Consider the following 16,975-nt stretch of genomic DNA (forward strand, 5'->3'; position numbering starts at 1 on the left):
TACGCGAGTTATTCGCGAAAAACCATGGGGGGTCCGGTCGACCCCCCCCCCTATACGGGCGAGGGTTAAAATGCCTGTAAACGGTGAAAATTGGACCTTTGACCTGACCTGTGACGTCATCGGTTTGACCTGGGTCAATAAAATTGGGTCACAAGGTAGTTCCCTTCCCTGATAGGGCTATCCAACACCGTTTGCCGCTTGTCGCTAGGTTGCGTGGTTCTCGAGATCTTAGGGGGGGGGGGCCAAAATGCCCCCCAACGGGGCGCGTTGCTAGGCAGAGCCCAACGGGGCGCGGGTTAAAAACTGAGCTCTTGGGAGCGATTGCCGTGGTTCAATGTTTTGCGTCGAAATCGGCCGAACATGACGTCACTCTGACGTCATTTCCGGCCGACCTATGGTAGCTACGAAGTTCGAAGTTCATTTGACACAAGGTGTCAAATTGATGCAGCCGAAGGTACTGAAAGTTTGGCGTCGATACGTCAAGCGGTTTGGAAGTTATTGCAGAAAAGGGGAGGGGGGCTATGAATAGCCCCCCCCCCCCCCAGTGGGGCGCGGGCTAACATTTATTTATTTTATTGTACTATACCTATTACCTACCATTAGACTTACTAATTGATGGTGCTTTTGCAACATGACTGAGTATTCTTCCTTTTATAGACCACAGTAGATTCTTGACAATTCTAATTATGACCAAGCCTGTGAAATGCTGAGGTGAGATGTGTTACCCCTACCCTTAGCAATGTAACTTCTACCACAAAATGCATTTGCAGTGGCTAAGATTGCTGTTATTACAATTTCAGAGCCTCTTAGTGTCCAAAGTTTGAATCATATGCTGATATTTTTTTGGCACAAAATAAAAAATACCAGCATGCTACCGGCAAGACATGCCAGTTACCACGAAAAAACCTGCGGTAGTGAAAAATTACCGGCATGCCGGTAGTGCGGTAGGGAAATTTTGCAACTCTAGAGCTGACGTCGATTGCGGAGGGCTAAAACGAGGAGTGGCCGCTGTGCCCGCCCCCGTTGGTGTTCGTGTTAAAGATAGTATGTGCAATGTGCGTTCATGTTGCTGAGGTAGGTGGTACTCTGTGCATACGCATCTGCTCCACGCCCACACGAGCTTAGTTGACCCGGCTAACGAGGGGGGGAGGTCTCACTGTCGCATTACTCTGATAGCGAGACGGAGATAAGGGGGGGGGGGGGAGGTGTTGTCTGTCGACGTCGTTTTGTGCCGGTGTCTGACGGCTGCTGCCTATTGCCCCGCAGACACGGCCTGATGGCTGATCGCAGCTGCGCACCGGCCTGCATCCGCGACGGCGCCGACAGCGACAGTGACTAGCGGCCTGCCAGTCCGCGGCTCTGTCACACTGCCCGGGACCCTGTGAGACCGTCTGTGACTGTGGGACTGTATGTGGCCCAGTCTGCGACCCTGCCGGTCTGTGCGGCCAGTGGCCACACGTTCCGGCGCCGGCGCTTCCCGGCCGGCTGTGACGTCACGGCGCGTCCCGGTCGGTTGTGACGTCACGGCGCGTCCCGGTCGGTTGTGACGTCACGGCGCCGCAGCCCGGCGGGGTTTCCTGTGAATCACCTGGCAGGCCGCGCGGCGTGTGGCCGCCAGACCGCACTGCACTGACCGCACTGACCCCGCTCACCCGACCTGTCACTCGGCTGCAGCGTCAGTCGCCAGTGCGCATCGCTTCCCTGTCTGTAATCGCATTGTCATTGTAAGGTAGCTGACGTATAAGCTGCTCATATTTCACCATACATATGCATTGTACATTTAGTCCTTTGTGTTGCTTCAGGGTACCTATCAGGGATGCGGAGCCGGAGCCGGAGTCGGAGCCGGAGCCGCCGGAGCCGGCATATTTTGCCCGGAGCCGGAGCCGGAGCCGGAGCCGTGAAACAATATAGCCCGGAGCCGGAGCCGGAGCCGGAGCCGCCAAAAAAGGGGGCGACTCCGGCTCCTTTTTATTTTTTGAAGAGGAAAAAAAATAATTGACCTAGTTCGGTTTGACAGTACAAGGCAGTAAAACACATGGTACTTACGTCATGGGCCATCAAGTGAATGAAAAAATCCGAATATCCCCAGTATTCCACAGTACGCAAACAACTTCCTGTTTGCTCTCCCCCCCCCCCCCCCCACGTCTACTGCATCCCCAGAACATGAGGACCAGTCATCAGGTGACGGCCATTGTTTTCAAACCAGTGCAGTGGACTGCGACTCCCAGCACCGTCTCATCCCACCCCCCCCCCCACACCCCTCATCCCCCAATGCAGCCGAGACGGGTGTCAGCTTACGATCGTTCACTGAACTCCGATTCGCGGCGACTGCGTTTCCAATGCCATCGCTTCCTAGTTCCTAGCCCTTTGTTCTGCCAGTTCTCTCCGAGGTGCGTTTGCGCGGGGACGCGGTGAGCCGGTCATGGCAAAGAGTAACGCGTATAACCAATCCAATTTTCTTCCACCCGTATTTAATTGATTGCGTAGGGGATGTACTGAATCGGAGCCGGAGCCGCCGGAGCCGGAGCCGCCGGAGCCGGAGCCGCCGGAGCCGGAGCCGCCGGAGCCGGACCATTTTACTCGGAGCCGGAGCCGGAGCCGGAGCCGCCATAACATTTCACCCGGAGCCGGAGCCGGAGCCGGAGCCGATTTTTTTCTCCGGAGCCGGAGCCGGAGCCGGAGCCGTCTGAAATTTCCACGGCTCCGCATCCCTGGTACCTATTCCACGTCAAATCAAACACCGAAATCCGTCATCTCCTCCGATTTTTCTGAAAATTTGTAGGCAGACTGGGCATGGCTCAAAACCGTGTTACGTCTAGTAATTTCGAAATTTGATAACGTAAACTCCGTTTATACGAGACGGTGGCGTGGCTGAACATTACATAGTCAATTTAGTCGTGGCTCCACCTCGACGGAAGTGGCGCAAGATGTAGGCATACAGGGTGTCACGAAATTGATACGCGGTTGTGTATTGTGTTGTGTTTTGTGTATTTAATAAATCGCCAACAGACGTCCATCCATTATCAGGCGAAGTCGATGAATAAAAACACGGAACGAAAGCTAATAGACCAATACAAAAATGAATGCAATAAAAAGTTGCAAGACAATAAAAAGATAGCGAACATGTTATGAAAATCGAACATATGGTTACAAAAAGACATGGAACGGTGAACACATCAAACAGATGACAGTCTTGGTGAACGTTTGTGGTCAACGCCTGTGGTCAACAAAAACGGTAGCATACAGGGTGTCCCACAAGTTCGTTCTCACCTTATATTTGCATGTAAAACAGAGTACATTGCGTTTTGATGTTTATGACCCCTCAATGTGCTCCCCATTTCATAGGCAAACACATGAATACATGCTGCGGCATGCCAACCGGCATGTTTGGCAGCATAGCAGGCTTTAAGTTAGCCCAGACTGACTTGACATGCGCCGTGAGCTCCTCGAGGCTGGAACAGCGCTTCGCTTCGACGAGCCTCGATTTCAATATTTCCAACACATTTTTATGAACTTTGGATCCGATGAGTTGCCTGGGATGTGATCTTGCCACAGACGCCTATCACAGTCTCCTGGCACTGCTTTTATGCTTTGCTTGACCTCTGCACTGATGCACTGTCTTGCTTGAAGATGGGCCTACGACCTCCCGGATGCCATTTTCTCTTCAAAAATGTGTTCATGCTTGCGGTTCGAGTTAAAGGGACTATCCCACCTTCTAAAATGTTGTTAAAACCAGTTAAATTGTGCCCGACTTTATAGATTGGATGACCAGGAACACGGTTCTGGCATTTATTTTTCATTAAACATCTTAGGCTTCCCATATTCCAAACACAAACTTTCAAATATGTGACGTCACAGCCCAAAATTACCTCCTTCCCCAGGCCACATTACTGTCATAAAGCTGATTCTTTTTACTCTGTAGGCACCACAACAAAGTTCAGACCAAGTTTTAAGCGATTTTTCAACGAACAAACCCATTTAAATCAGAATGACTAAACGAGGTGACGTCACACTAACGGTCGCTCCATGTTGAAGATAGGGCCTTGTACAAGGCCCATTTTCAAATGAAGGGAACGAATTTCTTCAACACCAAGAGGCCGCGGGGGTTGCAACCCAGATAGATAGTGGTTTCTGAACCTCGCCGCAAACTTGGCTATCTCAACTCAAACCCCATGTTAAAGGTGGGATAGTCCCTTTTTAAGCTAGAAGGCTGAAACTCCTCCTAGATCTTCTTGGAGAAGCATTCTGCGTCCCAACAGTGTTTCTGGAGAATCAATCGCCTTTTGCATAGGAATAAAGCGGGATGACACGAAGGCCCTTTCCGTCGCCCATATGGGACCGTTTTGGGGTTTGGACGGGTGTTTTATCTCGAGCACGGACTAGGTAGTCCAGATGACCACATTGATGTCATCGGCCCTCCAGTTTTTTAGCATCAGGCATAACGAAACAAATGTTTGGCCATTTTAAGACATTTTCGACTGTTTTGCGTCCTCCGTTAAGTTTAAGCCCAAGTGACCGTGAGTTATGTACCCCGAAATAATACTCTTAGACAGCTGGTAATCCATCCTGAAAAGCCTGCTTACCAACTTTCTTACGCTAGGACCTTTTTGACGGCCACTTTGGCGCCACACAGTTTTGGCCACATGGCTCACTCCTGAGAGCTGACAAAAAAAAGAGCATAAACTTGCAGCGCTTGACTCCCGACAAATCATCGGCGTCACTTGCTGACTGTACATCCAGTTAGCGACAGACATTGGCCACAGACTGGATGGCCTCAATCACCCTCAACTGTCGCGAATGGCCCACGTGCGAGCTAAACACCGTGACGTACCCGTATCGGAGACCTCTATGTTGCGGCGTAAGCCGTCTCCTGCACAGGAAATGAACTCTCTAGCAAAAAATATTTTGTCTAGACGAATTATTTACCGTGGAGCATATTCACAGTTGCCATGGCAACCCCCAAAACTCAGTTACAAAATAAATTAAGCTTGGCTTTAAATAAGAGAGCCTCTAAAAAAATTAGGTGAGAAGGAACTTATTGGACACCCTGTGTACCTATAGAAACTCAGGCATTTTGCAAACTGCCTGGCCCGTCAGTCATTTTGTAAATTATCTAGGCAATTTGCAAAACGTCTGGTGGGTCAGGCAGTTTGCAAACTGCCTAGGCATTTTTTGCAAAATGCCCGCCCGAGTTTTCACTTTGGCTGTAACATGTATATATATATATATATATATATATATATATATATATATATATATATATATACAGACAGGGGGGCATGGGGGCCATGCCCCCTCCCCCCCCCTTTCCGTCCAGCCGCCCAGATGGCGCCCCAATTAACGCCGACTAGGCTGAAGACGTTTTACAGAGGGAACATGAATTAAAAAGTGATGTGCAGGCAGATATCGAACTCAATATCTCTTTAGGGGTGCCTGGACACCCCAATGTTCTCCAGGGCACCCCGAAATAGGACCTCGCCCCCCCCCCCCCCCAGTGTTGAAGGGCGCCCCTCCGGAAACCAAAATAGTCCGAAAACCCAGGGTCGATGGCGTCCCTGAAGGGCCGCTTGCACCCGCCTGAACGGAACAATCGCCCCATTAAAGACTGGTGGCGCCCCTCTAGAGCACGCGGCGCCCCTCTGAAGTTCACAGCTGCCCCAATCGGCCCCATCAAAAATCGATAGCGCCCCTTGAAACCACTGGCGCCCCTCTACAGGGCTGGTAAAGTGTTATGTCCTATTGACGTCGTCGGGGACACAGTACCAGTAAAAGTTCAAGTACCTGGGGTCAAAATTACCACATTTAATAAACTTTTACAGTAATAAATAACTTTTAAATAAAGCAGAAACTAAACGCAAGTAAAAGATATCATTGAATCCACAACGTATATCCCCTTTAACAAGGACATAAAAAGCCCCTATAGCTATACCTAATACATACCTACAACATGGTTATGAACAATTAGTAGCCACAACTCACTTCCGTTAACAGCAAAACTACCGTCGACAGTTGCTAACGAAAGATCAAACTAGATGATCAAACACATAGGTACTAACAGACGCTTAGACACCGACCCCGCTGTCGGCTGTGCTATTTCAAGCGGGGTTGATTGACGACCAGTTGTAGCCAGCTATACGACTAGACAAACGACTAGATTCGGAACCGGGGTCAGACCGGTTGGACATGGTAAATTCATGCGGGGTCGACAGTTTCTAGCCGTCGTCGTTGTGAGCTACCGATACAATAGCGACACCTATTGCATCTGTTCGACGATCGTAGCGCCCCCTACCCTTTCCGGGTTCTTCGTCTGTTACGCTACCCGCTGACCGAGTGATGCCGTGACATTTAATTAACAAACTGGAAATTTCGAAGCGCGAGTCTGATAAGCAATTTAGTACATATGACTGCTCGTAAAAAATAATATAGAAATGAAACCTAAGGAAACGCGCATCGTAGTTGCATGCAGCCTGCATACATGAATCGTAAAAAGGTCGGGGTCATTTTTCGCTCTCATTTTTTGGTCGGGGACGCAATTTGCTTTTTTACCAGCCCTGCCCCTCTAAAGCACCCGCATTCTTCTCAAGATCACAGTCGCCCTATCCGAGATCAATAGCGCCCTCAAGAACCACTAGCGCCCCCCCCCCCCTTGAGACTGAAGTCGTCCCGCTTGAGGCTAGAGTCGCCCCATTCAAGCCCAATGACGCCCCTCCAGAGCGTCCGGCGCGCTTCTGAAGATCACAGTCGTCCTCATCCGAGGTCGCTGGCGCCCCTCAAAAGTCACTGGCGCCCATCTAAACGGAGATTACAGCTGCCCCATCGATGGCAACCCTCTGAAAACAATGGCGCCCTTCTAAAGTACCCGGCGCCCCTCTGAAAATCACATTCGCCCCATCCGAGACAACGCCCCTTGTGACTACAGTCGCCCCACCCAAGCTCAAGGCGCCCCTCCAGAGCGTCCGGCGCCCTGCTGAAGGCAACAGTGGCCCCATCCATGCCCAATGGCGCCCCTCAACGCCGTTCTAAAGATCACAGTCGCCCCATCAATCCGTAGTCGCTGGCGCGCCTCAAGAGCCACTGGCGCCCAGCTAAACCGGAACTTCAGTCGATCCATCCTAGATCAATGGCGCCCCACCACTGGTGTCCCTCTGAAAATCCCAGTCGAACCATCCGAAATCAACAGCGCCCCTCCAGAGCGACCGACGCCCTACTGAAGGCAGCAGTTACCCCATTCAAGTATTGCACCCCTTTAGAGCACCTGATGCCCTTCTGAAGAACACATTCGCCCTATCCGAGGTCGTTGGCGCCGTCCAGTATAGTCACTGACGCCCAGGGGCGTCGACGTGTAAGGAAAACTGGTCCGACTTTTTCTCGGGGGGCCCCCACCGGTGGGGGCCCCCAGGGGCCCCCGTGGCCGCAGCAGGGCCCCCCGAGAGCCCCAACAGGGGCCCCCCGCGGCCGCAGAAGGGGACCCCGCGGGCCGCAGCAGGGCCCCGCGGTGTCTAGCAGGGCCCCAGAGGCGCAGCAGGGCCCCCGCGGTCTCTAGCAGGGCCCCCCGAGCCGCAGTAGGGCCCCCCCGAGCCGCAGTAGGGCCCCCGCAGTCTGCAGCAGGGGCCCCCGCGAGCCACAGCAGGGCACCGCCTAGTCGAAAAAGTGGTCCGACTAGTCGGAAAAGTCGGACCGGTGTCGACGCCCCTGCTGACGCCCATCTGAATGGAGACTTCAGTCGCCCCGCCCCATTCAAGATCGATAGCGCCGAACTTAGATCATTTTAAGGTTATGTCGAACTGGTCGAAGGTCAGGTCCCGAAAATCAAATTTCGACGATTTTGACATTTTTTCGACAAAGCGGCATATCAGAATAAGATTGAGCTACAGCGCCGCAGCAAAGCGCATTCGATAGCTCTTGTTATGCTTTTTTTATTAATTATCTCTGATTTGACCTAAGGTAATTGGTAAACGTTTTAGCCTCAAAATATATGTTTTCGCGGGGGACGTTTATCTGTAATACTTTTGACTCAGACCTGCACGAGATTAGTTTAACCGGCATCGTGTTTCATTTTTCGAGACGAGCCAAATGAACTAGAATTTGACATTAACCTTCCAGGCGGTGGGGGGGGGGGCATTTTTTGCCCCCCCCCCCTTAAGTTTTTTTTTTCTCGATATATCTCGAGAACCGCTGCGCCGATTGTCACCAAACTTTCAGTACCCTACCGTGAATAGCTATTGCACATTGTGACCAAAAAAATTTCCAAAGGCTATGATAGGTTGGTTGCTAATGGCGTCAGAGTGACGTCATTTCTGCCATTTTCGACCCGAAAAAAGGTTCGGGAGAAGTGCTGTCAGGCCTACAGCTTTAGAGATGCAGAAAAATGTTTCAGACATAAAAGGTGTAACATGTAGAGGGCTACAAAACTGCTATCTCGAGTTTTTGAAATTCTCAGATTTTGAACCCCAAAAATTAAAAAAATAAATTTTTGAATATAATAGCCGAAAAATCCAAAAAGTTTTTTTTTGAATTTCGAAAAAAACGGAAGATATGTGATAGCCCCTACCGCCTTCTACCTATCTACATACCAAATTTGAGAAGGATACCTCTTTTTTTGGCCAAGTTATAGCGAAAAAACTGTTCAAAATTGACGACGTCAAATTTTCAAACTCAATTTTTAGTAATTCTAGACATCGTAGCGCAAAACAAAGACCACCATTAGACTCCCCGTGACGAGCTGCATCAATCAATACCCATTTTATGCAAAAATATCAACTTTGAAATTTGACCTTTTTTGACCTGACTTTGACCTGACCTCCAGCAGAAAGTGACCTAAACCGTACCTGATGGTCTTATAACCAGCACCATTGAGTTGGAAATGAAAAACTGGCCATAAAACATGCATCGCACAACCTTAGTAAAGTTGGGTTCATTGGTAATGGTGACCCTTGGTGACCTTTGGTGACGTGACCTGTGACCTGACCTGGTATGACCAGTGACCTCTAATAGCAACATATGTACTAGACAACTCATGGCCTATCGCTGATTTTCGACAAAATGCGTTTTACTCCGTGTTATAGCGCTTTCCCTAGAAGCCCCGTGAACGGTGAAACATGTTATCTTTGAGCTGATCTGTGACGTCATCGGTGACCCCGAGGTCAATGAAATTTGGTTTACCTCGACAAATTTGACAGGGCTATCGAACGCCGTTTGAATTTTCCGGATCCGTCTAGTAGTTTCGGTGATACGGGGGGGGGACAAAAAATGCCCCACCCCCCACCGCTCGGAAGGTGGCCGGGAGGCCCACCGCCTGCCGGGTTAAAAGGGTATTTTGAGAACTTTACCTAAGGTGAAGGTCATCACCTAACCGGGAAAGGTTATATTGCATATCAGTTTTTTTTTCATGTATATTTTACATTATATAGGCGCGCTCACAATCAGACTTCACAAAACTGCACCGCAGGCAACGGCATCTGTGGCACAAAGAACGGCACACGCAAGTTGCCCAGATTTGCCATTTGTGGAGCGCGCGGCAAGTGCTTCCGTCTGGGGCGAGGATTCTGTAGTGTACACAGTACACACACACGCGTACGTACACACGCATAGGCGATTGTTGCCTCAGGGCGGCCAAGTAAATGGGAAAGAAAAACAAAGGATGAAAAAAGACAAAAGAAAGGACAAAAATGCGCATAAAAATCATACAGTACCCACATGAGCACAACCTAAACAGCGGCGGCGGCACGAAAAACGGGTTGCGATGGCGGCGGACACCGACACGGTCACCATCGCGGCACAGAGCACAACCACAGGCGCAGCGGCGGCACAGGCCCGACGGCCCGACAGCGGCGGCCAGGACGGGACGGAGGGTACGGGAGCGGCAGCTGGCCCCATCCGGCGGCGGCAGCAGCATCGACGGCGGCGGCAGCACGTCAGCTTGGACCCGGAGTGATGGGAAAGAGGCTCAGTTGGTTGATGGTGTGTCTGAGTCTTGTAATATGTTAATGACGTTCCCCCATTTATTCTTATATTGCATATATATATATATATATATATATATATATATATATATATATATATATATATATATATATATATATATATATATATATATATATATATATATATTGCATTATATTGCGTATCAGTTGATGCGCATTGCCGAGAAGGAAAATAATCATATACCTAAGATGTTTCATTGCTCTACCATATCGCTCTTAAAAGTTATTGTCCAAAACCTACTGGAGACCTTTCATGACCTGAGATGACCTCAGTAACATAAGTGGTCACATCACAAGCGAAATTTTCCGATTAAATGTGTCATGTTTACATGTATCCCGATGATGAGCGTGTTTCCGTTCAGAAGATCATTTCAATTTTCTCCCTCGCCGTGCTGGGGGGGGGCGTTTTACGCCCCCTTCCCCTTAGGTTTTTCGCAAATATCTCAAAAACAGCGGCGCTGCAAAAGTCTTGTGAAAATTTCAGACCAGGGTCGTTCAAGGTCAGGTCACCAGGTCACGTCAAGTGACCTTACCCCAGAAGAAGTTTATAGGCTCGCTATAGCTACACCGACTGAACGATCACTATTCACTCTTGAAACTTTCAGAGATTGACAATTAAATGTATAAAATGTTTATCTAAGACGTTTGCTATCTGTAACCAAAGGTCAGGTCAATTTTGCGACCTCTCAATTACAAGTCAATGGGAGAAAATTGAGATTCGCCTCTTTTGGCCGAATGTCGTTCAAAACCCTCTCAAACATCGGTTCATGGTAAAGAAAACACACTGAATCGGAAAAATGCACCTGTGACCCTTCTGTGTGCCGCTGAGGTCATCTCAGGTCATAAAACGGTCACCAGCAGTTTTTTTTTTTGCTATAACTTTTGATTGAGACGTGCTAGAGCAGTGAAACCACGTCAGATGTGTTCAGCTCAACGATACGGATCGACTGATATGCAGCGACTGCAGCATGACCCTTTCCGGTCAGGTTTGACCTTGACATGTTCATTCGACGCGTCTCGGCGAGAGAAACACGATGCTGGCAAAATAAATGTCACTGTCTTGAATCAAAAGTTATTGCAGAAAACGTTTTTCATAAAAACTGCTATTTTTAGTTTTTCTATCTGGAGGCCAAACCGTTGACTTGAGGTCAATTCTGAGAGCAATATTCAGAAAAGTTTGTAAAAGAAATATCGAATGCGCTTTTCTGCAGCGCTGTAGCTCTGTTGGTTTCCGAGTTAGCCGGTGGCAGTTTCCAAAATTGTTAAAATGGACTAATTTGACCTTTGATGACCTCTGGTGACCTGTCCTTTGACCTAACCTGAAAATTGAGCGAATTGTATCCGTCATTATTTTTTACGCTCTTTTGAGTGCCGCTTACCGCGTGTCGCTACGTGGCCCAGGAGCCGAGTTGGAGGGGAGGGGGCGTGAAGACGCCCCCCCCCCCACCCCCCAGCGCAACACGGAAAACACAGGCCACCAGCACGGCGCGGGTTAACTAATAGGTAATGAAGAGGTCGCAAAATTGACCTGGCCCTCAATGTATAGGTATATTTTGTCTGGGGATTACGCAAGGCGAATGTTCGGCGAGATCAGCAGGTACCTATGGCGTTTATTCGAAGTCGATCATGCACACTCACATCATCTATGGCCAGGCCTTTATACTTTTTGTGTGTGAGAGCAGTTGAAATAAAAATGAAGACTTGGGGAGAACTGGGACAACGTGCCTAAACCTTGTCCCAGTTCTCCCGCATGCAAATGCATGTGAAAATTTTCCAAGATACTTAAGCTTTCATTCAAAAAAGATAATCGAGGTGATTTCTTTAATTAATTTTTAAACCACCTTCTTTGTGATGGGTCATCAAATTTTAATTGTATTCCATTTAAATCACATTTCTTGACCAGTCCCAGTTCTCCCCATCATTTGTCCCACTTCTCTTGGACGTGTCCCAGTTCACCCCATTGTCAACCTTTCCTAAAATTTAAATTTGAGAAGTAGCACGTGAACAAACACGCATAAAAACAGTAAAGAATGAAGTAGAAATAAACTGTTTACCAGTAAATGCAATCAATGTGCTTAAATCTTAAATAGTTTATTTTTTACGATTTTTCCAAGTTGACGTCAAAATAATGTCACATTTCTCCCCGGTCTCCCCTACATGGCTCCTAATTGCGAATGACCGCTGCAAATAGTCATTATTAAGCATACTTGGATGATTATTTGGGGGACGTCTCCCCGGATTTCTCTACTGGTGGGGGGGGGGGGTCGTCCCCCGTCCCCCCCCCCCCGCTTTTGACGCCCATGGTTTCACCTAGGCATGGGCTGCCAGCCGCTGTGCTCATCCCTGGAAAGGTGGTCTCCGAGCCGTGTGACGTCATTGGTACCCCCACCTGTGCAATGTGCATACCGGCTGGGGGTAGGGGGCGGGGGGTGGGGAGTGGAGGGCGGCCTGGGCGGCGCGGCGGCCCGGCAGTCGTAGACGGAAGCTGCGCGGTGGGGGACACGCCGCCGTGCTGTCCGTCGCGCCGCGGACCGAGTGAGCTGCACTGTGGTACTGTACTGCGGTACTGTACTGTACTGCGGCGATGGCCACTGGCGCGGCCGGTGCTATCGTGCTGGGCGCCGGCGCCGCGCTGCTCCTCTGCGGCGCGGCTCTGCCGCCGGCCGGCGCGCAGTTCATCATCACAGACGGTAAGTGTATTCTGCATAATCCGTACATATGTATGTTGAGGGTAGGTGACGCATTCGGACATGTATGCTGCAGTCAGAGGTGGAGAATTGTCATAATCCCAGGGGGTGCCTTTCCAGCTTCCCAGCACCTGGCGAATGGCAGTGTCGAATTATTGCGTAGAGTTAACACATAGGTACGCTTTCCCTACAGCATCACTCTCCTCGCACTTACGCAAATCAGTTTGTGTCTCAGATATAATTTAAGCAACCACTGGGACATTACGAGTATGATATGGTACAACCGCTGAATTTCAGGCGGTGCTCGAGCAGCCCAGGGGGATGTCGTCCCGGTTCTCCCCATGTATTATTCGCCAATCAGCTTAACATGTTCACAAGCAGTAGAGTCTGGTTTTTGTTAGCAAATTCCTGCGCTCTGGTTGGCCGCCATCGGGCGCCGCCAAGTACGTCATCGGAGCTTCTTCAGTAAGCAAAACCATGACCAATGGCGTTCCATTAGGTGTCACCCCCTGGTTCCGCCGCTACTGGCTGCAAACTTGTTTGTTGAAAAAGTGTCATTTTTTCAACAAGAAATTTTGAAATATATTACAAATAACGTTGTGGGGCAGGTTCGTGTACGCACTGCCTGGGGGCACATTCGTGCATTTTTTTTTTTAGTTTTTGCGATTTATGACTTTATCTGTAGTAGGTTTCACTAATGACACTCACCTGACTCAGTCTCGGCTGCTTGCGACGTCGTGACGAGTAATTCACGCGAACTTGGCGAGGTCACGGAGGCCGGCAGTTGGCACATTCTTGTTGGCCAGCCCATTCTTTCTACATATGTTGTGCAATGCATTCTCGTCGAAAGGAATCAAGTGAAATGACCCCCTCCCCCTGCCAATTTCCTTGGCTAAATTTGTGGTAATGCCCGGTAATTTCTCGAAATTTGCAGGGTACCTACACGGAAGTGCCCCATCACTTGCACGAATGTGCCCCATAGATGGGGCAGTTTCGTGCAAACGTTCAGACTTCAGAGTTATTAAAAGTCATTTTTTCTAATAGAAGCAATAATTTTATAGGATAACTTTTCAAGAGGAAAAATATCTGCAATAGTTCCTTTCCATACTACAATCAACAATTTTGCCGTTGCTTTAACCAAAGAACAGATATATGGATTTATCCTTTTTTTGCACGAATGTGCCCCACTCTCCCCTACTCCTCAAAAGCGAGTTTACCCGTTTCGCTGAAGTTAAGCTGCCTGGATAAAAAGTCCTGCCCTTTCTAGCGCTGTCTGACCCGATAAAAATGACTCGCTTTTGCTACTCTCCCTATCCGATCCAGCGAACGCCGACTATGCGAGTGACTCGCCTGGAGACGCCTTTCAACAGAGCATCCTCTCAGTCGGGTGGATGACTCGCCTAGCCGTTCTCATTATTGGGGTTACCCGACGCCGACAAGGCGATGACTCGCTTGGCCTTCTCCGGGTACAAATACGCCCGCCAGGCGAAACTTTCAGGTGGTCAAAATGACTCCTACCGCCCATCCATGTCACCCACCTCCCCCCCCCCCCCACTTCGCGCTGAAATGTAAACAGATTTATTAATGAGAAGCTGTATTTACTGTTCAAAACGTATGCACATGGTACGAAACATGAAGCGATTACACAATACCTACGCACGTACATAAGCCTCACGGTATACGTACCGGCGACCGGAGCACATTTCGTTACCAAACACAGAACGATCGAAACGGTACGATGAACACTAGATACTCATCTGCACTATCGTCTGAGCCAAAGAGCCACTAGCGTATCCAAGGTGGGGCGCAATAAAGGCAAACGCCTCCTCCGAAATCGATGAAAATATACTTTTTTCTAGATAAGAAAGAAAACTGAACAGCGTTCTGAGACCGGCTTTCTGGATCCGCCATGCGATAAGCGATGTAGTTAAGACTCGGAACCTCCCGGTGCCGCAGAAACATGGAAGAAAACCGGCACATTGACTTTACAAAAGGTGGACCATATCGTGGACCATTTGGTCAAATTCAAAACAATGACAAATTTGTGCGCCCACATTCAGCCCGGATTGAGGCCAGGTATAGGCCAGGTGGGCGTATGGTTCCAGGACCCAGGTATCAGTCGTCGTAGGTAGACAGTCGGCGACTTCCCGTTTCCTCGCAGCCACACGCGGCGAATCCTTTCTTGTTGTGCAGAGCCAGCCGCGTGCAGCGCCTGAAGGTCAGGAGGGTAAGGGTCAGAAGAGAGGGCCGCCTGCTTTGGCGGCTATACCTATGTCCTGAAAATTTTCCCTTTAAGGTATACCTTATTTTTATAACACACCATCATGCAATTAGGAGCACCCACCGGCCACCTATCATTCATGACAAACAACAACCACAATTTTGTTTTAGGATTTCTGACACCTGACACAACACATGATGAAATTTTGTATAAGCATTCTCTGTTTCAAAATCATTTAAATGATTTTGGTGGATGTATGCTACATAGGTGTGACCTTAAGTGGCCGAAGTTTGGTGATGATCTAAATAAAACTTCCGAAGTTATGCGAAATTTGGTGATGACCGTTTTTTTGTGTCACCCTGTACATCAATTCTACACATGTTGTAAAAATTTCAGACCAAGGTCATTCAAGATCAGGTCACCAGTTCACTTGAAGTGACCTCACCTCATAAAAAGTTTCAATGTCTGCCATAGCTACACGAGTGACCGATCGCTTTGACACTTTCAGTGATTGATAAGAGCGATAGCGTGTACAAAATTTATGCCTCAGAATTTCGATATCGATGACCTAAGGTCAGGTCAATTTTGCGAGCTCCCCATTATAAGTCAATGGGAGAAAATTGAAATGCGCCTCTTTTGGACGAAAGACATTATTAACACTCCCAAACACTGAATTACAAGTGGTTTAGACACAATGAACATGAAAATGGTGTCCGTGACCCCTTTTTATGCCCCTGAGGTCATCTCAGGTCACGAACGGTAGGTATCTAACAGTTTTTTCGCAAATAACTTTTGATTGAGGCACGCTAGAGCGATGAAAACGCCTTAGATGTGTTCAACTCGACGATACGGATCACTGATATGCAACATGACCTTTTCCGGTCAGGTCATGACCTTGACCTGACGTCAAATTTTCAAGTTGACCTTTCAAGGTCAAGTTATAGTTCATTCGATGCGTCTTGACGAGAGGAACACGATGCCGGCAAAAGTAAGCTCGTACAAGGCTTGGGTCAAAAGATATTGCAGAAAAACTGTTTTCGAAAAAACGGTTATTTTTGCAGTTTTTGCCCCCTGCAGGCAAAACCGTTGACGTTAGGTCAAATCTGAGAGGATTGCTCAGAAAGGGCGTTGATAGGGCTATCGAATGCGCTTTTCCGCGGCGCTGTAGCTCTATTGGTTCCCGAGTTATGCGTTGGCTTCTTGGAAATTGTCGACATTCGACCTTGAAATCGGCGAAATTTTGCCTTCAATGACCTCTCGTGGCCTGACCTTTGACCTCACCAAAAAAGTGACAGAAGTGATTTCGTCATTATTTTTGGCGCTCTTTCGAACGCCGCCTTCCGCGTATCGCTACGTAACCCACCCAGCCAGCCTTCCCAAATGGGGCCCATATGGGCTGAAAGTGGGGCATCTGGGCTTAAGTGGGCATGGGCTACATGTGGGCTATTATCTGGGCTAAATCTGGGTCCCATATGGGCTTAGCCCCAGCAAACATGCCCACATGGGTCCCATATGGGGTGAACATGGGCCAGATGGGCCCACGTGTGACATGAGCTACAGATGGGCTACCCACATGGGCCCCATATGGGATAAAAATGGGCCAGGTGGGCCAAACGCATGTGGGCTGGAGATGGGCATCCCATGTGGGTCCCATATGGGGTGAACATGGGCCAGATGGGCCCAGTGGGACATGGGCTACAGATGGGCTACCCATATGGGCCCCATGTGAGATAAAAATGGGCCAGGTGGGCCAAACGCATGTGGGCTGGAGATGGGCATCCCATGTGGGTCCCAGATGGGCCCACGTGGGACATGGGCTATAGATGGGCTACCCATATGGGCCCCATAAGGGATAAAAATGAGCCAGGTGGGCCAAACGCATGTGGGCTGGAGATGGGCGTCCCATGTGGGTCCCATATGCGGTGAACATGGGCCAGATGGGCCCACGTGGGACATGGGCTACAGATGGGCTACCCATATGGGCCCCATATGGGATAAAAATGGGCCAGGTGGGCCAAACGCATGTGGGCTGGAGATGGGCATCCCATGTGGGTCCCATATGGGGTGAACATGGGCCAGATGGG

The 16,975-nt window shown here is 49.3% G+C and overlaps 2 protein-coding genes across 3 annotated transcripts in view; both read left to right on the plus strand.

Annotated features, from left to right (window-relative positions):
* The window catches only part of LOC122379925 (phosducin-like protein), a 91,164-nt gene extending 89,381 nt beyond the window's left edge, over positions 1-1,783 (plus strand). For both annotated transcript variants that reach the window (XM_043362626.1, XM_043362710.1), the window contains exon 8: positions 1,267-1,783. In XM_043362626.1, coding sequence (XP_043218561.1) covers positions 1,267-1,339 — 73 coding nt within the window. In that variant the 3' untranslated portion in view covers positions 1,340-1,783. The remainder of the gene's footprint in view (positions 1-1,266) is intronic.
* A 10,670-nt stretch (positions 1,784-12,453) lies between these two features.
* Positions 12,454-16,975, plus strand: part of LOC122380039 — a 44,707-nt gene continuing 40,185 nt past the window's right edge. Inside the window, exon 1 of the mRNA XM_043362828.1 lies at positions 12,454-12,673. Within this exon, the coding sequence (XP_043218763.1) occupies positions 12,568-12,673 (106 nt within the window). The 5' untranslated portion in view covers positions 12,454-12,567. The remainder of the gene's footprint in view (positions 12,674-16,975) is intronic.

The sequence above is a fragment of the Amphibalanus amphitrite genome, unplaced genomic scaffold, assembly GCF_019059575.1.
Source record: "Amphibalanus amphitrite isolate SeventyFive unplaced genomic scaffold, NRLGWU_Aamphi_draft 000000F_arrow, whole genome shotgun sequence".
Classification (NCBI taxonomy): domain Eukaryota; kingdom Metazoa; phylum Arthropoda; class Thecostraca; order Balanomorpha; family Balanidae; genus Amphibalanus; species Amphibalanus amphitrite.